The 26120-nt window shown below is 48.2% G+C and overlaps 1 protein-coding gene across 1 annotated transcript in view; it reads right to left on the bottom strand.

Annotated features, from left to right (window-relative positions):
* Positions 1-26120, bottom strand: part of Thbs4 (thrombospondin 4) — a 45767-nt gene that overhangs the window by 3308 nt on the left and 16339 nt on the right. The window contains exons 3-19 of the mRNA XM_052743572.1: positions 25568-25815; positions 22895-23003; positions 22213-22295; positions 21844-21895; positions 21417-21619; positions 19900-20037; positions 16929-16997; positions 13945-14097; positions 9783-9887; positions 9437-9544; positions 9024-9183; positions 7228-7346; positions 5870-5922; positions 3064-3257; positions 1976-2154; positions 512-560; positions 232-428 (exon numbers count right to left, since the gene is read on the bottom strand). Coding sequence (XP_052599532.1) covers positions 232-428; positions 512-560; positions 1976-2154; positions 3064-3257; positions 5870-5922; positions 7228-7346; positions 9024-9183; positions 9437-9544; positions 9783-9887; positions 13945-14097; positions 16929-16997; positions 19900-20037; positions 21417-21619; positions 21844-21895; positions 22213-22295; positions 22895-23003; positions 25568-25815 — 2219 coding nt within the window. The remainder of the gene's footprint in view (positions 1-231; positions 429-511; positions 561-1975; positions 2155-3063; positions 3258-5869; positions 5923-7227; positions 7347-9023; positions 9184-9436; positions 9545-9782; positions 9888-13944; positions 14098-16928; positions 16998-19899; positions 20038-21416; positions 21620-21843; positions 21896-22212; positions 22296-22894; positions 23004-25567; positions 25816-26120) is intronic.

Below are 26120 nucleotides of genomic sequence, written 5' to 3'. Positions count from 1 at the left end.
CTCTTGGACCCCACTCAGCCTGATCCTTCCGGCATGACAGTCACCCAGGTTGGAATGTAGCTAGTTCAATGGAGGGAAGAAAGGCCGTCATCTTAGGCTCCCTGAGCCCAGCATCAGCATGACTGTGTCCATTTCTCAGGCTGACTTAGTGCCTTTTTGGAGAACTCTAACTTTAAAGGGAGGTGAAGGGCCTAGAAGAAAGGCAGGCATGGGGATTCAAACCACCAATACCTTGAGCTGAATGCCCGGTTCTGCGACTGCGCGGAACGGTGTGGCCTGCCAGTACGTCTGCTCTGTCTGCTTCCACATGACCACATAGAAGCTGGAGCTGTCTTGGTAGCCAAAAATAAAGCCGGCATAGTCGTCATCTGTCTGGGTGTTCACGTGGAAGGTCCCTTCAAAGTCAACGCCATTAAATGCCGTGTACCCTGCGGAGTTCAGATGCAATTAGAAGAAGCCACACTAGCAGCTGGCAGGGTTCTAAACACATGGGCAGAGGCTCAGGACGTACCCACTGCTAGGCCGGGGTCACTGTTCATGGTCTGCACAATTTCCATGCCCTGGGGAGAGAAGGGAGGGAGTTCAGACAACCTTGAGGGGCCTGAGAGAACTGGGGACAGCCCGGGACCTCAGGCACCAAAGTGACGGTGTATAGTCCAGTATCTGACCCGTTGTTCTGTTTGATATCTACTTAAAGGAGGTGCATGTATGGCAAGAAGGTTTAAAGAAAGCTCAGTGTTGACAGGGAATACTCTTGCTAATACTGTCACATAAGCTGATTTAATAAGCCCTGAGCCAGGTAGGGAATATACAACACATATTCTGATGGACCTTTGTGGTTGTGTCGTACTTAACACAACGCACAGTCACCTGGGAAGAGACACCGGATGATGGACTGTCTAGGTTAGGGTGTCCTGTGCGCATGTCTGTGGGGGGAATTGTCTTGATTATGCTAGTTGATGTGGGAAGACTCAGCCCTCTGTGGGTAGCACCATTTGCTGGCTTTGGTCTAGGCCTACAGGGGTGGAGAGGGGAGCAGACAGAGTCCCAGGCACGCATGCATTTCTCTCAGCTCTTGACTACGGATGTGATGTGACTAGCTGCTCCAAGTTCCTGCCTTGACTTCTCTACAACGCTGGACTACGACTCGGAATTGTGAGTGAAAATAAACTCTTTCTCACCGTAGTGTCTTGGGTCAGAGTATTTTGTCACAGCCACCTCCATGAAACTAGGACCCATGGGATGTGCTCTGTGACTCTGGAAACCTGACTAGCCCCTGTGCCCTCTTCGGTGGCACAGTTAGGGGCACATGCAGGTGGCAGTCTATTGGAGAGACGAGGAACATGGCTTATGGGTCACATGGCTGAGGCTCGGCCATCTCAGCCACTTGCTGAAGTACCACCGGGAGCAGCCACAAACGTTTTAGGGAGAGTCAGTTCCATCTTCTGTGAAAGTATAGTGCCACAAGGCCACCAGGAGGAGCATGTGCCAAGAGAGTAGAGGCATGTGGTGGTTAATGCCCTCCACATGCTGCCACTCTCGGGATGTCCTAGATAGAAAGGCTGAGTGGAGCCGGGCGGTGGTGGCGCACACCTTTAATCCCAGCACTCGGGAGGCAGAGCCAGGCGGATCTCTGTGAGTTTGAGGCCAGCCTGGGCTACCAAGTGAGTTCCAGGACAGGCGCAAAGCTACACAGAGAAACCCTGTCTCGAAAAACCAAAAAAAAAAAAAAGAAAAAGAAAAAAAAAAAAAGAAAGACTGAGTGGAGCCGGGCGGTGGTGGGCACATGCCTTGAATCCCAGCACTCGGGAGGCAGAGCCAGGCGGATCTCTGTGAGTTCGAGGCCAGCCTGGTCCACAGAGCAAGATCCAGGACAGGCACCAAAACTACACAGAGAAACCCTGTCTCGAAAAACCAAAAGGAAAAAAAAAAAAAAAAAGCCTGAGTGGAACTGTTGCCAACATGTACCGTGTACCTGGTTCAGGACCACCCAGTTGGGGTCAATCTGGGCATCCCCTTCAGGGTCCAGGACCACAGTCTGGTAGGCCCTAAAATCAGTCAGGGTGATCTCTGCGTTCTCGGGGCAGACGTCAATGCGATCGATGACCTGGTCCTGGTCGAAGTCAGCTTCACAGATGTCCCCTACTCCATCACCTGAGTGGGTGAAGGGAGGAGTCAGCAATGCAATGAAGTGAAATGATGCTGAGGCCCACCTCCTCCGCAGAGGAGACAGAAACGCCCAAGCTCCCACCGCCAGGCCAGGGCTTTTTCAGAGTCAGGAGAGGGCCTGCATTTGCTGAGTCGACGGGGCCCCACCCTGCAGCCCTCATGAGAGCCAATCAGGCCACTCAGAAGCCACCTGGAGTTTCCGGTAACATCAGTCTCAAAGGTTGCCCCCACTCTTTCCCAGAAAGTTCTGACACACAGTTAGGCTCACGGCCTGGTAGGTGGTAGATCTTAAGCTTGACCTTACATGGGGCAAACGTCTAACATGTGCACCAGCCCAGGAATGATTATCACCAGCGTATCTTTAAGACCAACTTTGGTGTCCCCTAAGCTGAAGGCGGCGTCCAGGTGCATTCTGCTCACAGCCACGACAGCTGAGACACTGCGTTTGATTGGCTAGGATGAGCCTTCTCCACTGGAGCCATTTCACATCTGGCCTGGTGCACATGGCTCCTTACCTGCCCGGTCCCCACGGGTGTGTGAGTTTGTGGGTTCCTCTCTGTATGACTCCTTTCCTGACTCCCAGGGCCAGAAGCAAGCAGGCCCAGAGCTGCGCTGAGGGCCTTCCAGGACCAAGCTGCAGCGTGTGGCTGTGTCGTGTTCTATGGGATCTCAGCCCAGCCCAGCTCAGGAAGCAGCAAGGCTGATCAGCTCTGACCCACTTCCAGTCTGCTGTCTACCAGATGTCTGCCGTCGACACCAGCTGGATCTGAAGCAGAAGCTGGTGGGGGTGCGGGAAAGCTGAGGATGCCCTGGGGAAGTGTGCATCCCTTCACGTGGCTACAGGGAATCTAGAGGTGTGTGTGTCCCAGGAAGCCTTGGGCTGTGCATGCTTACTGTTGCTGTCTTCCTGGGCTGGGTTGGGAACCAGGCGGCAGTTGTCTGGGCCAGGGGGCACCAGGTCTGGGATGCCATCATTATCATCGTCATCGTCACACTCATCGCCAATCCCGTCCTTGTCAGTGTCCAGCTGGGCACTGTTAATGACGGTGGGGCAGTTGTCTGTGCTGTCCTGGTGGCCATCCCCATCACTGCAGAAGGAAAGATTACGGATTAGCAGAGCCCGAAGCCTCCGCTCCCAGGCAGGCGTCTGGGTGAGCTATCAGCAGGCTGGGTTTTATCAGACCCTATCAGACCTTCCTTTGATAAGGCAGCCTCAGAAACAATGCCCCCGCTTCCCCCAAGTCTCCTGAAAGAAGACAGCCACTTCCTGTTTGAAGATAAGAGTCTATTTCTGTGATGTGTGACTCGGGCTGCTGTCGTCTCTAAGGACTGCTGGATGACACCTCTCTCCGAGGGATTGTGAATGTACATGTGACGGCAAGAGACATGGAGGCACACGTGAGTCCTTGCTCAGGCATCGGTGAGCAGTGACCTCAGGCACGGCGCTGGACCTGAGGGGTGCACAGTCGCCATCTATAAGACAGCGACAAACACAGGGCCCGCCTCGAAGGGCAGCTTGGAGACCGAGTGATTCCATTTTAGCACCTGTAAGAAGCCCACCCTCAGCACCTGGCTCTAGGGGTCAAGCCCTTGGTGTTTTCTGTTACGTTGATGTTCATGATTCCCATCTGGTAACCCCATGAGGACTCAGACCTGAATGCCATGGGGAGGGTGGTGGAGAAGAGGGCCATTCTTTCCCCAGAACTGGTTGTACTCCAGGAAGCTCACTCTCTGTCCACCTGACTTTTCTTCTTTCCAGGATGAAGGGCTACGGTGGCAGGGGGGTGGGGTGTGGAGGGGGGTGGCAGCACGGGGGGGGGGGGGGGGGGGAGGGGGTAGTACAACTGCTCTGTCTCCGGGAGGACCATCCGAGTCTTCTGGAACCTTCCATGGCCACTAGGGCTCAGCGTGGCTTCTCTTCTCCCTCTGCTCCACTCAAGGCCTGGCCTGGCCTGGCTTAGAAACTGCTTATACCCTCTAGGGGAGGACACAGAGGAAAGCTCTTCTTTTCATACAGAGGGCAGAAGGGCCCCAGAGGAGTGAGTTCCACGTGGACATTGGAATACTGAAGCTGAGAAAGCCGAATTTCTGCACTTCTCATAGCACAAGAGAGAGCTGGCTGGATCAGCACCAAGCACAGAGCCCTGCCACAGCCCTGCCGCCTCTCTGGAGAAACGAGCAGTTCCTAGCCCCTTCCCGGTGTGGCTCAAGTTCATGGGAATTAAAATATGGCAGAATGGGTCATTTATTTTAGGCATATATCTAGAGGCTGGCAGGATAGGCTATTTTAGAAATTTCTACAGATGGTAATTGGAGTACATGATGACCCGCCACTGGGAAATTCTTGATGCACACAACACATCATTTAGTTGTCAGGGTGTCCGTCTACCTTCTGCTCTGAGAAACAGACAGCCAGTGTCAGACTGTGTCACCGACAGGCTCGCCTGTGCTGTGGTCCCAATGACAGCCACCGTCTTCCAAGAGTTGCCCAAGGGATGGCCCTGAGCTGGACCTTCCCCTGTATTCTTTTGAGTTGTCACTTAGCCGAGAAGGTGTGGCAATTGTCTCTACTGTTCTGATGAAGCAACGGCTTCTGAGAGATTGAGGAAACGTTTGCGCTCACTTGGCTGGGAAGCACACTTGGCGGGAAGGACAGAGCATGAAGAAGACGGGACCTCGCAGGAGCCGTCCTGAGCAAGGTGGGGGTGGGGGGTGGGGGGTGGGGGTCTGACTCCGTAAGGCAACTAACTGAGTCTGCGGTCCAGTCACTAGAAGAACCATGTGCTGTCCTGCGCTGACTTTGGGGAATCTTAGACCTGTCCTGACCACCTTTCCAAGAATCACGCGTGGAGGCAGGGGGAGGAAATCTAGCTAGGTGGTAGAGTGCTTGGCCAGCAGGGACAAGACCCTGGTTAAATCCACAGTAACTGAACGCAAATCCCCCAAGGTCCCAAGGAGAGGAAGGGCCAGCACCCGGGAGTGCAGCCGCCGAGGGCTGAGTGGCACTTGGCTGTGCTTTTCCTGTGCCCCCCCCCCCCCCAGCACCTACTCCATCCTCATCCTTTTCTGTTTTCTTTGTAGTGGTGCTGAGGAACCCACTCCTGGCTTTGCACATGCTAGGCGAATGTTTTATCATTGAGCTCTGTCCCCAGCTCTCCCTGGTCTTCATGTCAGACTCCATGTTGGGCTAGGAAGCATGGCAGAATGCTCTCCACAGAATAATTCCTCTCAATGAAACAGAAAAGGCGCCAAGGACAATATAAAACGGCAGTGATCTCTCAGCCAGCTCCTCTGTTCGGAGCGATGATGAACCTTTCCTGATGTGATAATAAAAGGGTTAACATCTATTGAGTCCTAGCTATGTAACAGAAACCACCATTCCATACCAGCCCACGGGCTATATATCTACAGTCACTCCCATTTTCAGGAGGCACAGAGAGATTAGGTCATGAATGGCACCTGGCTGCCTTACTCCAAAGCCCTCCTGCAAGGCTCCATGATGTTACATCTCTTTTGCAGAAGAGCTCAAGTACTGGGCGGAGCTGAAACCACCCTGCACAGTACTTCGTGGGAGATACAATGGCCAGGACCAAAGGTGGAACCACCGTCTCCCGGCAACCTGATTCATCCAGAGATCCTGGAGCGCAATGCCAGCAAATTCCCACTCTCCCCAGAACTCCCACCTGCTTCCCTGCCATACCTGTCTTGGTTGGTGTCGCAGGAGTCCCCAACCAGATCATTATCCACGTCCGACTGCAAAGAGAGCAGAACGTGTTATTTACCACTGGGGCCTGCAATGTATGGACTGTTGCCGAGAAGGCAAGCCTGGCCCATCATCACTGGGGTTCAGGAATTGTTTCTTGGGAGCTAGAGTGACATAAAGCTGCAAAAGAACACCACCATATTGGTGTAGGCACAATGCTGAATCTTCCAAAAAAGCCTTTTAAAATACCAAGCTTCATGGAGGGGCTGCCCACACACCAGATGAGCTGCTTGGGAAGGGCTCTGGGTGGCAGAGTGGCTAGCAGAGACTGGGTGCACTGGCTGGATTGGAAGGGAGCCGGTCACAGGCATGGGTCAAAGCACACTGACTCTGTGTTGCCTCAGCACTTTGGAGTTGAGACAGGATGAGGAGTGAGGCACTGTGGGTAACAAGGACTCTTTCTTTTTCCGGCTTCAGAAACAGACTGCTCACCACGCCCAAGGATCCAAGCAGCAGGTGCAGGGGCAGAGAAACAATGTATCACTTACTGGACTTAATCTGCAATATCCATGCACAGACTTAGTAACTAAAGGGGCGTGTGATTAGGCTCATGTCCATCTTTCTATTTTCTTTGACAGTAGAAACGTGTCTGGGCCTCATTAAGCTTATGTTGATAATGTCATCAGTGTTGTGCGGCTGTGAGGTGATTCCCAAGGGTCTCATGAGTCCCCGTCCCGACTCAGGTGGCACCATCTTGTTCTGATTCCATTTTGTGTTTGCTTAGACAGTTCTCAGCCCTCTACCCGGAACCTTCTCTCAACAGGCACATCTGCCTTGGCCACACATTTGGGATTTCCACGTCCTTGACCAGGGTCCAGATGTATTAACCAAATTAAACTAAAATAACTGGAAAAAATATGAGTGAAAAGATAACTGGCATGTTTTATCTAAAATAATTACTATGCTCTGCCATGAATGGATGTTTCGAGGTTACTCTGACCCTCATCTAACTTTGACATAATTATGGTCTTTGTGGTTTTTGCCTTTAAAAACTTTGTATCCCTGAGCTTAGGCACCAAGAGACTTTTCAGAGGCACAAGCCTGCTCTTGGTCGGGCCATCAATAAAAAAGGATTTAAGACCTTTCATCGGCTTAACCAGCATGGCTGTCAATAAGTATCTCGTGTGGATCATTTTGGTGCCATCATTCTCAGGCCTAATCTATGTCATTTCCGCACTTGAGCCTCCATACGACAGCTAAGCACGGCCAACAGCTTGGCTGGGTTTTTCCAGATGTTGATCGTTAGGGAATCTTTACGTGCAGGAGTTCAGTCCACTGTGTGAACCCTGTCTTACCTGGTTAGGGTTACTGACGTCAGGACAGCTATCACAAGCATCTCCGACACCATCACCATCCCGATCCCGCTGGTCACGGTTGGGAACTCTGGGGCAGTTGTCTAAAATGTTTTTTATTCCTGCAAGAAAAGAATGCTACCATGGGTCGGGAGACTGCCATAGGAAAGAACTTAGAGACTTCTAGCTGCTGAGAGGCCAGGCTGTGGTCACTTATTCCGGCTGGGCCGTTGTTACATTGCTGTCCTTAGTGGTATCTGGAGGTGACCTCGAGGAAAGGCTTCTGTGACACTCAGATCTGGACAGCTCTCTAAGGCAGCTATCCAGTGAACTCTAGTTTAAGATGCTAAGGGTTGTGGCAGCATCCAGAGAAGGAGGCCATGATGACTGGGTGGGCTGACCCAGCAAAGGAGGACCTTGTAAGTATCTAAATTTGAACGGAGACAAAAGACCTCTGGGCAGTGGTATATAGGAGTTGAGCCTGGGCCTATTGAATCCCTGTCTCCCGATTTTATGTTTGACGACACTTGAAATCAACAGTGAAGGGAATAAGATTGTAGAAATGGCCACATGCTACAGGTTAGGGATACTTTTATTGACTGGTTTATCAGCATACCACCGCAGTGAAGTTGTCACTTAAGCTCAGGTAGGTCTATGCTTTAGGAGAGGTGCGGATATTCTGGAGGAGTGAATGTGTGTGTTTGGGGGGTAGCATTTTTAAAAGGAGGTTCTTCCAATGGTGTGGTATGTTTTCAGAAACTCAGATCCTAGGCTGCCTTTTAATGATAGTTGTTTGTCATATGCTATGGACATCATATTGAATAAAGTGTCCTTCCTCAAGCTCCATGAGGCTTCAGAGCTGCCCATGGCATGGGACCTCACATGGCATGGGACCTCACTCTACCCTGTGGTAGAGTCCCAGAGCCTGGCAGTACAGCCACCATGACATTCCAGCCCTGCCCAGAGCAGGCAGGGGCTGGCCACATCTTCCTGGTCTGCATTCAGGAGGAGCCTGTCCCCAGGGTATAGTGTCTGATCCTTGTAGCCTGCTTTCTTGGATCTCCAGCCCCTAAATCATGACATGGAGACTTATTATTAGCTATGAGTGCTTGGTCTTAGTTTAGGCTTGTCCCACTAGCTCTTAGAACTTACGTTAACCTGTTTTTCTTCATCTACGTTTTGCCTCGGGGCTTTTTACCTTTCATTCTATATGTCCTACTGTCCTGCTTCCTCCATGTCTGTCTGGCCCTGGATGTCTCTCTTTCTTTCTCCCTCTTTCTTCTCTCAGGAGCCTAGATTCCTCCTCCTACTTATTCTCTCTGCCAGTCAGCCCCCTCATCCCTTTCTGCCTTGCTATTGGCCATTCAGCTTTTTATTAGACAATCAGGTGCCTCAGGCAGGCAAGCTGAAACAGAAGCAGCACATCTTTACATAGTTAAACAATGCAACATAAACAAATGTAAGACATCTTTACATAGTTAAAGTAATATTCCACAACAGACCTTACTCAGTTCTCCAATCCCAAGTCTCTCCTAAGGTAAGGGGAGGGGGTGGGGTGGGTGAGGAGCCAGGAAGGCAGAGGCCCTGTAGACACAGCCCTGACAAGATGCTAGTAGAAGGTACTCTCTCAGAGTTCCTGCCAATAGTATAACGTAGCAGAAACATCTAGGGTTACTGGGCCACCAGACATAGGTCAGAGAGTCTGCTAGAGGGGGAGTTCCTGAGTCAGCATGTCTGCCCCCACTCTTGGTGAGGTCGAAAGGACAAAGGAAATGAAAGGCTGAGCAGAACAAACCGACCATCCCCGTCCATGTCGTCATCACAGGCATCTCCTTTTCCATCCCCATCAGTGTCCCTCTGGTCATTATTCAGGACAGTCCAGCAGTTGTCACAGGCATCCCCGAAGATATCTTTATCACTGTTCCTTTGGTCTACATTGTGAGTCAGGACACAGTTGTCCTAAATGGCGAGAAGGTGGGACACTTACTCAGACTTACTTATGCCTGCCTCGCTGCGGTGGCTGCCCAGGTCTGTCTGTCTTATATTTTAAACACCCGTGACTCTTACAGGTCAAGCTGCAATGCTGTGGGAACATGGGCATTGGAGACTAAGGTCTGAGATGGTTCATCTCAGTGACTGGCTTCACAGGCTCTCCTCCACAATCCCTCCCTGCTGCGCCGCAGAGTGCACACTCTCCCCACAAAGCTGGTACCTGCTCATTCAGGATCCCGTCTCCATCAGCATCCTCATCACAGGCATCTCCAATGCCGTCTCCATCTGCATCTTCTTGGCCAGAGTTTGGCACATACTTGCAGTTGTCCTGATGGGGGAAACAGCTCCGAGTCACGTCCTATCCATCTGTCTCATGTCAAAAAGTATTTCTGACCTCAAGACTGAGTGTGGCTGCCTGGCTTAGCTAGTGCCTGTTTTCTCTGCTTCATTTGAGATGCAGCTACTTTAAAACTTTTAGGTGGAACCAGTAGAACCTTCCCAAAGCCATGTAAGACCTGACTTTGGAAGTCCACAGGGTATTTTCTTCCCCTGCTTGTTCTCCTTACCTTCTTGCAGTTCCTAGCAGAGCACGGCAGTTCTTCATCAGGGTAACTGTCAATGTCCACATCCTTTCCACAGACATAGCCGTCACCAGCCCAACCAACACCACACTGCAAAGGGAGAGTCCATTAGAGGTCTGGGAAAACAGCCCCCAAGGAGGCAGGTGACCAACTTGGTCTCTGCTCCTGTGTGAGGCTTCCCAGGGGGAAGATCCAGGAGCCTCACATCCTGGGTGGGTGAGATTTAACAATCCAGTGTGCTAAGCATAGTGGACCATGCCTGTAATCTCAGGACTAGGAGAGGGAGGCAGGAGGATTAGACTCTGTTCAAGGTCATCCTCGATAAACAGTGAGTTAAAAGCCAGCCTGGGCTATCTGAGGTTCTGTCCGCCACAAACCAAACCAGGGCTGAAAAGATGCCTCAGTCTAGTAAGGTGCTTGTTGGACAAGCATGAGGACCTGATTTTGGGTCCCCAGCACCCATGGAAAAGGCTAGGCACAGCAGCTCATGTCCATGATTCCCGAGCCTCCCTAGGGGCTGCTGGCTGGATAGTCTTGTGTAATCAGTGAGCTCCAGATTCTGTAGATACTCTGCCTCAAAAGGATATGGTACGGAGGAATAAAGGAAAACTCCTGACCTCACTTGTGTGCATGCAAACCACTCCCACACAAACTAATGAAACAAGAAAAAATGCAAAACAATTTATAGTTGTGTGGGAATAAACAATGATTTTCAACTCCAAAGGCTCCAAGGGAGATGGATAGAGAATGCTCCCTATGGCTCCTGTTCCCATGGCTCAGACAAGCAAAGGCAACCCACTCTCATGTGCACACTCAGAGATGGCCTGTGCACAGCCAAGCAGATACACAGTCCTTCTCTTTGGTCTTCTCGTTCAGCTGGCTGCACACATTTAGGTGTATGGATTCTTCTGCAGCTTAAAAAACAGGGTGACATTTTCTTTTGGCATTCTCCCTGTGTCTCTTCATGGATATCCGTGGTATCCTTTTTAGTGGCCACAGATCTATTAGAGATAAGGCTGCACAGGATGTATCTCGGTTGACTCAATTTATCCTCTACTTGGGGTTGTCGGGCTTCTAACAGCTTTGATATGGCTGACAATGTTGTCTCAAATCATTTCAGTACCTTTGTCCTTCTGGGTGTACTCGGTTAGCTCGTGGCACACTGGGTTCAAACATTTATTAACAATATAATGTGCACAGGTGTGCTCCTGAGAGGATATATGTGTACCATGTATGTGCAGGTGCCCTTAGAGGCCAGAAGAGGGCGTCGGATCCCCTGGCACTGTAGTTACAGGGAGCTGTGAGCCACACAGGGGTGCTGAAAATTTAACTCAGGTCTTCTGAAAGAACAGCAAGCGCTCTTAACAGCTGAGCCATCTTTCCAGTTCCTAAGGTGTTCCTAATTTGGGGTTGTGATCAAAGTGTCCGCATGACTGTCCAGTTCATCTCCTCCCCCCTGAAATAAAGGCTGAGTGGGCAGGGTGGCCGCAGCATTTATTACTTTTGAGCCACAGTCTTGTGTCTGAATTAGTTCTAATGGGTCAATTTCCACCCAAAGAGGGAAACTTTAAGGTACTTTATCTCTGTTCACACCCCTTTAAACAGAGGTGGTCCCCACTGGTGTGGTCATTGCTGGCTCTGTGTACCTTCCCCTTCCATATGCTCCCTGGAGCATCCTGCTGCCCAGAAAGCTAACAGTAATCCTCACTACCAGCAGTTCAAGTGGGAAGTAACAATTTTATTTCAGTCTTTAAAATTACATTTACAATGTTGCATGAAAGGAAGATTAAAAGTGTGTGTGTGTGTGTGTGTGTGTGTGTGTGTGTGTGTGTGTGTGTGTGTGTGTTTGGTTGGTAGAGGGTACCTTTACCTGCCGACTCATTTCTCTGGCCTCTCTGCCAACAGATTTTCTAACGTGGCTTTCCCCAGCCACTTTCTCCAGTCCTTAAGAAGACACTGCAAGGTCAACACTGTCCCTTTTATGCAAGAGTCGCATGAGCTCAACCTGGGTCAGCGCCTTGCCCAAGCTCTCAGAGTTGGGAGCATTAACCTCAAGCCTGTCCCCTTCTGACTTTGACCCCTTGCATTTGGTTAATGTACACTTTTGAGGTCTCCCTTGCATGTCCAAGGTGCCCCAGAGACAGGATGGTGATTCACCAAGATAGAGGGAACCCTTCTTAAAAGCTCTCGGGTGTGAGGCGGGGCCTGAGAATCAGCTCTGGTGCGGGGTGTGGGGGTGGGGGTGGGGGTTAGGGGTGAGGGAGGTGGTCATGGTCGTGGGGGCAGGTGGGGCGGGGAAGGACAGGAAGAGGAAGAGAAAAAGAGGAGACGGCACTCAGAAAGCCTGGGAGCCACCAAAGCAGGGGCGGAAAAGCAGACCTGGGACCAGAGCTGACAGGAGAGGAGCCGGGAGAAAGCTGGAGTCAGCACCAGCAGCAAGGAACCAATCTCTGGGAAGTTTCCTGGCTTCTCAATAGCAGTAAGGTGTTTTCCGGCCAGTAACATCCCCGGCGCCCCTACCTACCTGTCCCTCTCCTCTGCTCTCCCTGTACAGCCCGAGTCACCCCTATCCCCCCACCCCAGAGGCCCCTCCCCAGAGCCCCGTCTCACTCAAGGGCTTCCGCAGCGCAAGGCCTGGAAAGTTCAGCTGTGGGTCCGGTCCTCCGCTCATTTTAATGAGGAAAAAAATTTCCTCTAGGAACAAATACATTTTTAACGAGCCATTTTCTGGCAGATTAAATTATTTTAGTAGTCACACCAAGTTTATTAATCCTTTACCATCTGTCGTTGTGCCTTATTACAAATTCAAAAACATATTAAGGGCCCCATCACCCACCATCCCGGAGGAGCCATCAATTTACTAGCAGAAAATGAGAATTTAAGCACAGATATAGGACTTGCTTTTCAATGACTTTGAAAAAAAGTGTATGGACGTAATAACATGCCCACCCATCAGGACTGGGGGGAAAGCTTAGTTCTTTTTCTCTCTCTGACACACCACATTCTCCAGACCTTGCTCTAGAATACTGGTACTGCCGTGAAAGGCTGACTTTATTACACTTCAAAATTTTTTTTTTCAATCTTATTTTCTAATTTGAAATGTGATAAAATGACTGAGAAAAAGTTTCCAGCCAGAAAGATAAAGAAGTGTAAATTTGAGGAATGTGATGGGGATTTTTTTTTTTAAACAGGGTCTCACTGTGGCTGGCCTGGAATGAACTCTATGACGCAGAGTGTGTGTAGACCACCAGGCTGGCCTTAAACTCACGGAGATCGGCCTGCCTCTCATCCCCAAGTGCTGGCATTACAGGGGTGCCACCACAGCTGCCCCTGTCCCTGGAGGGGGAATTTTTACGCTGCTCAGAGGGGCTCACCATGGTCATGGGACCACAGACCGAAGCTTTCCTACTGTGCGCCTGGAGGCCCAGAACAGAGAAAGAAGTGAGCTAGCTACCCAAGGCAGCCGAGATGCTAGTGCCTGAGCTCCCTGAGGACTCTGGTCCTGGCTTTGGGATTGGTTCATGGGAAGAGGTTTCTTTAAAGAGGGCTCAGGTAAGAGCAGGAAACCAGAGCTGGGAATGCATAGAGACTGACCATTCACTGAGCTGTGCCTAAGCAGGGTCGAGAGGGCCACAGAGAAGGTGCCACCCACCCGTGGGTGACAGATTTCCCAGTTTCGATCTCTACACTCCCACCCAGCCCCAGGTATGAGGTCACATTAACACTGGACATCTCAAGGGTGAGGACAGTTATGAATAACAATGGGTACGCCATAAAGTGTAACCAGGGACAGAGCAGGAGGGGAGGGAGGCTCTCCCACCTCTCAGCTGTTGGCATTTTAGGCAAAATTTCCACAGAAGGCCATAGGGAGTTGGTGTCCCATAGGGCTTCCACCATCCAGGTACCCAAGTGGCTGGCTGCTCCTCAGCCAAGAGGTAAAGAAAGGGAGAGATCAAGGTCGGATGGGCCTCAGACTGTCGCTCAGAAACCTCACTGAGCCAGCCAGTTGTATTCTGTGCTGTTCTGGGCTACAACGTTTAAGTTTTGGCACACTGTGACCCTGAAGCGAGTAGAAACTGGGGGTGGGGGTGGGGGGTTGTGCTTAAAAAGGAAGGGGAAAAAACGGTCAAACGAACCAAGAGCTTACCACACAGGTCACATCCCCCTGCCTCTCTTCAATGCACTGTGCGTTCACGCTGCAAGGGTTCAGCTCCGGGTTCCTGCAGTTTCTTTCAGTCTGACACCCCCGGGTCTGGTCACCGGTGTAGCCCGGTTTGCAAGGCCCGCAGCGATACGATCCCTACCAGGGGCAAAGATGAGATGGTGAGCCAGAGTCGGGCAAAGGCCATCTGTCTCCACTCGGTGGTTCGAGGACTGAGTCTAACGACCCACGGCTCTCTGCGCACATGCGTGTCTCATAACCTCCTGGGCGTGTTGGCGAACCTGCCACCAGGCGGGAAGCTGCAACCGGACACACAGGCATTAGAGAGCCAGGACTGACGGTGGAGAAGGCAGGGTGGTATCCAGCAGTGTTCTGACTTACCAGGGGGAAAAGGCTGAAGGTTGTAGCGAGGTCCTGGGAGGCAGAATGACAAGCTTACCCTGGGGATAGGGAAGTGGCCTGCCTAAAAAGTTAGGTGAACAGTTCCCTTGGCTTTTATTCACACAGAGTCACCGTGATGGCTTGCCCTGAGAGGTTCTGCTGAGGTAGGTTACCTGGGAAGGAGCAAAGAAGCTCCACAGAGCACTTCACAGGCTAGGGAGGACACCTGATTTTTTAAAAAGTTAAAATACCAATACAGATAGTCTTCAGAGTTTTTTTTTTTTTTTTTAATATTCATTGATCTGAGTATTTTGCCTGCATATCTGCATGTACATCACAGGTGTGCCTGGTGCTTCCAGAGGCCAGAAGAGGGTGTCAGGGCCTCTGGAACTGGAGCTGCAGATTGTTAGCCTCCGTGTGGATGCTGGGAACTGAACTCTGGTTCTCTGTAGGAGCAGCAAGTGCTCTTAACCCCTAAGCCATTTTTCAGCCCCTCAAAGTGTTTTTGCTCATTAGACGTTTTCCGTTTTATTGAGATTCAACTAGCAAATAAAATTTTATATATATATATATATATATATATATATATATATATTTGTGGGTTTTTTTTTTGTGGGGGGGAAACGTAGGGTGGGTACAGGTGCCATGAAGTGTGTGTGGAAGTCAAAGGACAACTTGTGGGAGTCACTTTTCTCCTTTCACCAGGTAGGCCCCAGGAACTGAACACAGGATGCTGGGCTTGGCAGCAAGCCCTTTACCTGCCAAGCCAACTCACTGGCCCAGAAGTTGTACATACTTAAACTATTCAGTCAGATGATACCTACATTGTGAAATAATCACCACAGTTAATTTATACAGCACAGCTATCACCTCATTGCAATGACCTTGCTTTGCTTTGTTTTTAGGCAAAATATCACTTTATAGTCCAGGCTTGTCTGGAACTCACTAGGTATCACAGACCCGTCTTGAACTGAGGGTGAACTTGCTGCCTCAGCCCCCTGAGTGCTGGTATTACAGATGTGACCTTCCCACTTTTGTTTTGAATGTTTATTTTACACATCTAATACCCCACTTGTTAAGTATGGGTCCCCGCACTTGCACGACAGTACCTCAGATCGTTTCATCCACAAAGCTTAACTGATTGGTTGACTTACAGCTGGATGATTTTAGTTACTCTTGACTGGCAATGCCAATGCTCTTTGCCAGGGATTTTTAAAATAATCTGTCAGTTCCTTGGACATGCTGCCAACTCCTTCCTTTTCATGGCCTCTGCTCTTTTCCTCTTGCCTACTCCTTCATCTTGGGGTTCTCTGGAGTTCAATCCACTGTCTTCTTTTCCTCTCTCCAGGTGGCTTCTATAATTACCTTTATATCAAGGTTTCCCAAATCTATTTCTGCAGACAAGCTTTGTCCTTGAAAAAGGCTAAAAATTGTAAGTACCATTATGTCCCCATAATGGTGAATGCCTCAGGCTCCTGGAGACCTAAGGAGATGTGTGGCCTCTACCTAATTATGCAACACCCCTGTGCCACAGTCTTTTAATCCATAAACTGGGCACCACATACTACTGCCTACTCACAGGGCTCTTCTGAGAATTAAAGGATATGATGATATTTATAAAGGGCTTTTATTTGCAAAGAAATGAGATGGGAGTTAAACAGCTTTCTCAGAGAATTATGGTGAGTTAGAAACAAGTCTTTTTGTAAAAGTTGTGGTGATGGAGAAGAATCAGAACTTCTTTTGTTGTTATTGTACTCTGTTCCATCTTTCATCTTCACACAGTGAATAGAAACTTCCAGAAATAAAGCCTATGCTGGCGTATTCAAATTACAGACTTCCCTAAGTGCTAAGCATTTAAATTCCATGCAAATGGCTTTTTGAAAAGGTTTCTTTAAAACAAATAAATAAATAATAAATAAAAACTACTGTTTGATGATCCCGTAGTCACCAATAAAATACTGAACCATTAACAGAACCTAATAGGCTCTTCAGTTGGGGATGATGCTGAGTTTCCCCATCAATTTCATTGGATTTGGAATCCCCTAAGAGACCCAGCTCTTGGTGGATAGTGTGGGGCATTTCCAGAAAGGTTTAACTAAGGAAGGAAGCTTCAGTGAGCTCCTTGAGGACCAGCATTCTTCCATCTTTGCTGACGACCTGTGGGCACATAGTGACCAGCTGCCCTGCGCTACAGAAGAGCCTTTATCTCTGCCATCCCTTCCCTGCCACAGTGGACTAGGAGCCCAAAGGAGCATTTCCTTCCTTAACTGTGTTTTGACTAGTAACTTTTTTCACAGTGATGAGAACAGGAACAAATTTAGATGTCAAGATAATTATCAAAGAACAGAAAAAATTGACAAAGGGTAAAGAACTTGGCTTTTTAATATAAAAATGAATTATAAAATAACTACCCACAGTAAACATGCTTCCAGCATAGACTTTTGCCCTCACTCTGTCAATCAAATGTTATACACGCATACGGTCTGCGTGTTTGGAGTTATAATCTACACACACACACACACACACACACACACCCCTGCTTCTGAACCTGGCTCTTCTTCAATAGAAAAGCTATGAGAAATACTTACCAAAGTGTTGATGCAGATAGAATTCAGAACACACGCCCCATTTCGACACTCATCCACATCAGTGCACACCTAGGCATAAAAGTTCAAAGACATCTCAGACCTGCTGCTTAAACAGAGAGGCAAATGGATTTTCCTGTCTTGCCATCTTTAGGTGAAGACACATGGAATTTCAGGTAGAGTGTCGAGGGGGGAGGATTTTAGCTCTCGAGGCATTTCTGCTCTTCATCTAACTGCAGAGGTTAACTGTCCTCACGAAAATTTAAAGCCGGTCAGGGAAGACGACATGCGTAACTTATCTACTCCATAACCTTACATCAGGAAAACCCTTTCCTTCCCGCTCTATACCCAACGTACTTCTGAGGATTCCTATCTTTCTTCAGTTCTGGAAAGTTCTCACCTTCTCTCCAGTTTTGTTATTTCTAGTCCTTCTTTGGATCTACCGTCAGATAAAGCATGAGCGTTCTCACAAGAGTTTCTCTCTCTCGTTTCGTGTGTCTTTGCCAAATCCCGAGATGTGTTCTCAGGGTCACCTCTCAGCTAATAAACTGCAAGTCAGTGGTGTCTAATCTGTTCCACCCGTTGACTGAGTTAAAAAAAAACTCTTTTTACTATATATTAATTATGCATAATAATGTTTCATTGTGACATTTTCATACATGTGTGCTCTATTGAGCTATTAAGTTCAGTGGTTATACTTTTAATTGGTAATATCCTTCTCCCTTTCCTAAAAAAGACTTTTATTGAGTTTTTTGTTTATATATTTTTAAATGTTTTTGATGTAAATAGAATTACATCACTTCCCCTCCCTTTCCTCCCTCCACCCCCTCTAAGGTTCCTTCCCTTGAACCCATCCCCTACTCAAGTTGATAGCCTCTTTTTCTTTGATTGCACTTGTTACAAGCACATATATGTATGTATATGCATAAGTATACTTAAATAACTCCTGTGTCTATGGCTCAGAGAAATTTGAGGAGGGGATGGAAACATGGCAAGAGGCGGAATACTAGGAAGTCTTCTATGGAAACAGTTTCTCCTAGAAACGGCTGCATAAACAAGATCAGCAGCAATAGCTGCTGTATTAACGTGGCTGTATTAACGTGGAAGGGAGGAAGTTCCGTGGGGCCCTACCCCTAGACAAAGAACTACAGGCCACTGCTGACGGCTGGGAGAAGGAGAATTACTTCTCCCAGGCATGAGCCCCATGACTGATTGTCCAGTGCAGAGCGGTCAGCCTTGAAACCACGTAGACACACATTGATAATAGTTTTACTTGGGTACCTTTTACACTTGTCTGTTTTTCCCCAACAGTACCCTTCTCTTTAATCACAGCACTGACGCTTTGTATTCATTTTATGTTTATCCTGTTTTCCTCATCACAGTCTCTTCATAGTAGCCCTGATTTTGCCTGTCAGCAAAATTCCACTGGTCCTGATGTTGGGCACTTGGGTGTCTTTGCTTGGCCACCGTCCTGTGATGTCACTGCTTCAGGAAGGTTTTATGCTCATAGCTGTGCTTTATGCTAACAGCTAATGTTTTCTACTAACAGCTGTTTTACTGGTTTCCCAGACTTGGAGTTTTTCTAACTGTAAATAGTGTAAACTTGGTGCTGGACCGTGTGGTAGTCAATTTTCTCCGTTGTCAATCATGTCCCGAAGCTGATGTCAAATGTTTTTGCTCATTTGAGCTACTGATTCTTTTCCACCTCTGGGTCTTGGAGAGGGACGTTCTCTAGGGGTCTTAGCTTCACACTGGATAAATACAGACAGACTAGGTCTGTTAAAGCCCATGGCTGCTGCACTCACGTACACACTGAAAGCCCTCGCTCCTGATGTCCATGAGCTGATGGGGCGCTGACATCCCTCTACAGCCCTGGAAACACTGCCTTCTTTGATTTCTACTGAACCTGGCAATTCATTAAAATTTATCATAAAATTTTATGAAAGTGACTCTTTCATACACACACACAGTTAGGGTTAGGGATTCATATACACATATATATATATATATATATATATATATATATATATATATATATATATATATGTGTGTGTGTGTGTGTGTGTGTGTGTGTGTGTGTGTGTGTGTGTGTAAATATTCATATATGTATCGGGGAGTGTCCCTTACTAGCTTATATCGAGCATGTTATATGGCACTTTGTCTCCTCTCCTTGGCTTAGTCTGAGAGATTTTGTTCTTAGAAGAGAAGCAAAGCTCGGCTCATTATCCTCTTGGCTCCTTCTCGTTTCTGTGTCCAGTTTGCTTTCTTTTTCTAGCCTGAAAAATGATGCCCTCCAGAATCCTGTGATAAGCAGCAAGGAAATAATGACCCCCTTGACCTTCTCCAAAGCTAAGCACTTCCCTAAGGTAGTAAAACATATTTATAGACCAACCACTTTTAAGGGCTGAAAACATCAAAAAGTATTTCACAGTCAGTCAGTTAAATAATGACCAGATATAGTAGAACATTTGGAGATAAATGAAGACTGTCATGCCATACTGAGGTGCTTTCTGGCAATTTATAGCTTATATAAGAAAAAGGGTAGGCTTCCTTGGGGGATTCTCTCCACTCTTCAAACCCTCTCATCTTAAAACGGCTTCTGATTGGCAACAACGGCTCTGTAAAGTGATCTAATTTCCCGGAGCTTTTATTTGCCTCTCCGGTTCTCAATTTATTCCGCAGGACAAGATGTCCAAAGGCTATCAACAAAGTAAGTTTGAAATCACACTGCACATCTGCTATCCCACATTTACTGCTTTCCTAGCAATGCTCTATTACCTCAACTTTAACAGCTTTGTCTTTCTAGACTTTAGGGACAAAGGCCCTCAGAAATGAGTCAAAAATCTTCCCTGTTGGCTCACCGCATACCACGGTCTGCGCCAGGCCCTGGCTGCTCAAGGTGGTAGAAGGTTATGCTGAGAACCCGGGGGATTGTCTGAAAGCAAAAAGGAATAAAGCCACCATTTCTTCTCACCTGCTTGTTTGTCTTAGCAAAGTTGACTCCAACACCCTGCACCATGGGCCCCGTGAACCCTACTGGGCAGGCCTCGCATCTGTAGCCTGGAGCCAAGTTCACACAGCGCACACCTGGATAGCAGGGATGGTATTTGCACTGGGGAAAGAAAATGTTCAGTCTTTAGTTCCATGGGGAAAATAACTTGGAACTTCCCATGGTCTATTTGCACATGCTAATTTGTTCCTTTATATTCTTGGGGCAAAAAAAAAAATGACAAAAGGAAATTAAAAATTTCAATTTCATAGTGATGTGTTGAATCCCTGATTCATTCAGTTTGGGTTGCCCTGTTCACTATGTTATAGACAATGCTCTGTCAACATCAAAACAGTCTTTAACTAGTCTGCCTCGGTGTGACAAGCCTCCAGCATTCCAACAATTCTCTTTGAAAGGCCTGTGTCTCTGCACCCATTGCCAGGGGCTTTCAAATGACTCCTAGGGCATCTGGGACCCTTTCATGGAAAGACCTTGGCAAAACTGAGGCAGGGCACGAGTTTCTACAGCTGGACAGAATCCTTCAGCGAGGGCCTGCCTCTCTGCCCTGTCCAGTTCAGGACTATTCTAAGGCCACCTAAAAGATGCAGCCTACAAGATGGGTTCTGATATCTACTTTTTAAAAAGAAAAAGTTAACTAATGTAAAAAACATGAGCATTTCCTGTCTGTTCAAAAAGGAGGAAAATTCCAGCTCACAGATGAAAACCAGATACAGTTCTGTAGAACATGTGCGGTATCAATCCTCCAGCTCAGGGATTCCTAGAGACCAGCCTAACTTCATACTGCTTGGGGAGGTAGACAGCCAAGCTGACATTAGCCTGCAGGGCCCACATGAGAGGTGTCTCCCCTCAACTTCTCTGATCAGCCTTCTTCTTGCTGGTGCAGGGAAAGGCACATTTTAGGGCAGCTTTGCTACCAGCTATAGACACTGTTACTTGACCAGACTCGGGGCTGGATGACGGTCCTGCTAGTTTCCGTTTAAAGCTCTGCCTGTACCACCTGAGTGCTCCCATTGACTTCATCGGTGGGTGCTAGGGCTACGTGCAAGCCTCTGCAACAGAGCTGCTTGGTGTGAGACTCCCTCTGCTCTTCTATTTTAAAAAAGCCCAAAGGAAGCTGGAACTTCTGGACCGAGTACCCTTATACCGAGCCTTACTCCCCACATGAGCACATTTCTCATTTAGGTTGCTTCAGAGAAACGATCAGCACAGATGTTGGAGCGGGAAGTAGAAAGTACAGCAACATAGCAAGGTGGCCTAGTGAAGAAGCTAGGAACACACAGCAAAGGAACAACCATGGCCACAGTTGTGCTGCGCCTTCCTGCTGCCACTCACTGGCCTCAGGGACTCCAAGCATCCACAAGGAAGCAGTTCTTTGGAGCTCGAGGACAACTCAGGTGGCCCCTAGTCCACAGCATGGCCTCTTGTTCCAGAGGGGCAAGGAAGAGACCTGGAGAGCCCTACTCTGTCCAGCCGAGCATTACCTCATCCACATCAGAACAGGTGATCCCGTTCCCCGTGTAACCATCCGGGCAGGGTCCACACTGGAAGCCATCCCTGGTGTCTGTGCATCGGACGCCTCGGAAGCAAGGGTTGGAGTCACACCGGCGTGGAGGGCGAGTTGGGGGTGCTGGAGGAGCTATGGGCACTAGTGTGTTTGGGGTTGGGGACTGAAAGCTGAGAGGACCTGGAAAGCAAGACCAGTTCCATCCGTAGGTTTATTAACTCATTCGGAATACGTAGGATGAAAAAATGAAATTTGGCTTCCTCATGAACTGCCCTCCCTCCCCGCCCCCACATCAATTCTTGTGCAGAATGACCAGAAGCTGCCGTCATGTGACTTCACTTCAGATCCTCAGTGAGTCTGCACTGCCCCACCCAGAACGAGCCGGTCAACACAGAAAGGCTTACCACAAGCCTGGCATTCAGCAATCGTGTTCCGCAAAAACGATGTTTCCTTGACCTTTAGAAACAGAAGGAAAAGACTGCAAAGGAATCCTTGATATAAACCAAAATGAAAGCATCCTTGTGTGACCGTCCAAGAAAGGTTGCCACAGCACTCAAGGAGCCTGCGATGGCTCCCCCACTGCCTTGGCCGTGGAGGCTCATGGCAAGCATGCCCCCCTTCTCTCCTCGGGCTGGTGGGCTGTGTGAGCTATGTGAGGTGTGGCTCGGGGCTAAGTCCCTCCCTGCCTGTGCGGGCCTGCCCCTCCAACCCGCCAGCAGAGAAGGTTCTGTCATAATACTCAGGCTTGACTAGCGATGGGCTGTGTTCCTCACCTGCTGCCTCAGAAGATCCTTCACCTCTCCAAGGAGTTGGTTTAATTGTGTCATTTGCCCCAAGAACTGTCGATTGAAGTCTCCTGTAGGAACAGCCAAAGGTAAGGAAGACTCAGCCAGTGCCGCTTGGTTCTGCAGGACCAGGGATCAAGGGCCTGGTACACGCTCTGCAAGCACTCTACCACTAAGTTACATCTCTAGTCCACGGCCTTTCTGAGACAGGGACTTATGAATAGCCCAAGCTGGTGTCAAACTGGCAATCCTCCTGCCTCAGCCTTCTGAGTGCTGGGAATACAGGCATGTACCTCCATGTCCAGTTGACGACAGTCATTTATTTCTAAGTGATTCAGAATGAAATGGCTCCCTAGACAATCACTATGATGAGATTATTAAACACCCAACGGTATCCGAATTCAGCTTAGGGTAATTTATCTAATTCGTCTAACAAAATAATGCGATGAATGCTGCTAGTTCGTTAGTCCAAATTTGTGAGTTATAAAAATAAAAGGCAGTGAAAAGATCCCTTGGTCTGGGCTTTATCCAAGAGCCCGGTTTGTACAGATGCGTTCTCTGGGGCCGCTGTGCTGCCAACAAATATCTGGGTTAGGGGACCCAGCCCCTTTGGGGGCCTTGACATGTGTCTGTGTTGATGAGCGTGTGCTCACTGCCCAAGAGCTCACACCTGTGCTCGTGGTAGCCAGTGGCTCGCTCTGCTGCAGGAAACAGTCTTGTAGGCTGGCCACCTGGAACAGCGAGCCCCGCACCACCAGCTTCAGCTCTTCCAAGAAGTCCTGAGGGGGGAAAAAAAAATCAAACAACGGCATGCATGCCAATATCACCACCGCTGTTCAAAAGCCAAGGTGCTTGCAGAACCATCCTTTTCAGAACCCAGCAGCCCCGCGTGCTTGGACACGCCCCCGCGTGCTTGGACACGCCCCCGCGTGCTTGGACACGCCCCCGCGTGCTTGGACACGCCCCGCGTGCATGGACACGCCCCGCGTGCCGCGTGCTTGGACCTAGGCGCTTATGTAATCTCTGTAGGCCCACATTTGTCCTTGAGCCTGTGTGCCCCACCTTTTGGACCAAAGCAAACGTGAAAGTAGCCAGTTGCCTAGGCAAACCCTGGCATCTGAACGGGTGTTTTCCATCATAGTAAACATGCTGTTCTGTGGCAGGAACCTCTCAAGGACTGCCTGGATTTTGCTTATGGAGTTTAGATTGCAACAAAATAACGATTCAGTTTGAAGCAGTGTTGCTCTTAGGGTGCCTTGGCTCCAGGTTGTTACAACAAGCTTCTGATTTTCTTGGGCCACAGGAATGAGTAATGTTATATTCTGTGATCATCAGGTACTTGTCACCATGTGTTATATTCTGTGATTATCAGGTACTTGTCACCCTGTGTTATATTCTGTGATCATCAGGTATTTGTCACTGTGTGTTATATTCTGTGATCATCAGGTACTTGTCACCCTGTGTTATATTCTGTGATCATCAGGTACTTGTCACCATGTGTTATACTGTGATCATCAGGTACTTGTCACCGTGTGTTATACTGTGATCATCAGGTACTTGTCACTGTGTGTTATATTCTGTGATCATCAGGTACTTGTCACCCTGTGTTATATTCTGTGATCATCAGGTACTTGTCACTGTGTGTTATATTCTGTGATCATCAGGTACTTGTCACTGTGTGTTATATTCTGTGATCATCAGGTACTTGTCACTGTGTTGTCACATTTCTTTTGTCGCTCTCTTCTTGATGGTCACAAAGTCAGTCTCCAGACTCTTTCATCTTGTGCCCATCGATATGATGACAGAAAGTCCATGTTAGCTGCTAATGTGACACGATCATCGTTATTTTGGAAATTAAGCATCTGCAGAGGAATTCTGGCTTTAAATTTTGTCAAGATTTATTCAACCCAGTAACAAGTTTTGTGTTGGATGTCAGACTGTGTGGGCCACGGAGGCAGGATTTCAGGTAGTTCTGATTTCTATGGTCCCCAAATGTCTACAGCAAGTCAGTTTTCTGACTAACTGATAGTATGTGGCCATGAAGACCAGGGTTCTAAGGTCCCTGGGACGGTCTAAGAAGGCCGAACTTTTGAGAAAATTCAGAGTATAGCTTGTGGTGACCTCTGGTGCTGAGCCCTGACTTTAGCATCTGATTTGATTATAGACATCAATTTCTAAAACGCTCAGTGGTAGAACTTTAACTGCCATTCACTGTTGGGTGATTTGGGGGCCTTGGAAATGAAGTCGTATCTTTCTAGTCATTAGTTGCCATCTCTATATGAATTAAAAAAAATCTCTTTATAACTTCCTAAAAATCAAAACAAAACTCAAAAACCCCCTAGATTTCAACTTTCTTGGAATTTCTGCTGAACACTGCTTCCCAGTACACACTGACAAGAGTGTTAAGGTCAGTTTTAGAGTTTCCGTATCAGCATCTAAAACGACACCGCAGTCTTACTAGTGATGGAAACCATTGCTTCTCCCCTGCCTCCTTGTAAGGTGAGCATAGACAGCTTGCGACTAAAGCACATATAATAAAACCACCACACAGAAATGGAGAATGAGCATGGAGGCCCAGGAGACCACAGCATTGATGTTGACGCTCCTTTCTCTACCAGATAAAACTCAAGAGCTGTGACCAGATATAAATGATCACAAAGGACAAAAACTACCCCTAGTTCTTCATAGGAATCAAAGCATCTCACAGTAAACAAAATGTGACGATTTCCATAGCAGGTTCGGTGACAGGACAATGGAAAACTCCCACAAATGTGGCATAAAGAGAAGACAGAGTTGATGGGAATTTTTTGAGACTTCATTGAAACAGAGCCGTCCTTAAGCTCCTCTTTGCTAGCAAATGGTTTGCCAATACCTGTGGGGGGGAATGCTTCTTGTGCTTGGCAGTTCTCAACCGTTCTTTGTTATTTGCATTAAAATAATAAATAGCAACATTTAAAAAGGAGTGAGAAAATACATGATCCTACTAGACAAAGATAATTTACTTAATTTTAGCTACTCCTTTTAAACTTTACAAATGTTTGAAAAGCCAACTCCAAAGAATCTATTTATTTAACAAGAAACAGAAGTTCTCAATTTTGATTTCCTATAAAATATGAATTTTTTAAAAATATTGATGCCTGGACACCAGAGCTTCAGATTCTGATTTAATTTGTCTTGAGTGGTGGCGGGTAGCTAACAAATGTTTTGCAATTCCCCAAGTGAATCTAATGCACAGCATTGGACCAACAGCAATGAGCTAATACATTTTCTTTACCACAGGCCTTTGTACCTGGGGCCATGGAAGCCCGTTTTCCACCTTGGAGAATTGTTTGTGGGTTCCTACCTGTGGCTTCCTCTGGAATGTCCTCAGTTCAATGGACTCCCGGTTCTGGGTAAGGCCAGAAAAGGCTCTGGGGAGGTTGTGCATGGAATCCACCTGGGCACAGTCCAGGTAGAGCTCTATGGAGCCAGTCCCTCTCTGCAAATTGCTCAGTCTCAGGAGAATCCTGTGGCGCCTCCCATCAGCCAGCTGCAAGTTGTTGAAAACCACCAAGTGGATCTTCCCATCATCCTTCAGGTAACGGAGGATGGCTGGGGCCAAAAACGGAGCAAAGACATAATGAGAGGGAGGAAGGTGGTTCTGGGCTAAGTGACCTTCTGGTCACAGGGCTGGGCCACTGGAAATACCGTGGGTTGTAACCGCAAATGTTGATTTATTACCTTTTGTGTGCCAGCTACTATCCTTGGCATGGCACAGTACTATTAGGGGACCTACCTTCCTCCTGGGGAGGTTTTGTGAAGACGGAAAAACATAGAATGCTAGCACATCCAGAAATAAACACAGCTCTAATGAATAGACAGAGCCTTCCCCCATCCAAAAGTCAGATAAAATTCGT

This window comes from Peromyscus californicus, unplaced genomic scaffold (genome assembly GCF_007827085.1).
Source record: "Peromyscus californicus insignis strain IS unplaced genomic scaffold, ASM782708v3 Scaffold_18__1_contigs__length_77618521, whole genome shotgun sequence".
Classification (NCBI taxonomy): Eukaryota; Metazoa; Chordata; class Mammalia; order Rodentia; family Cricetidae; genus Peromyscus; species Peromyscus californicus.
The sequence above is the reverse complement of the archived record's forward strand: the minus strand, read 5'-3'. Positions and strand labels throughout refer to the sequence as shown.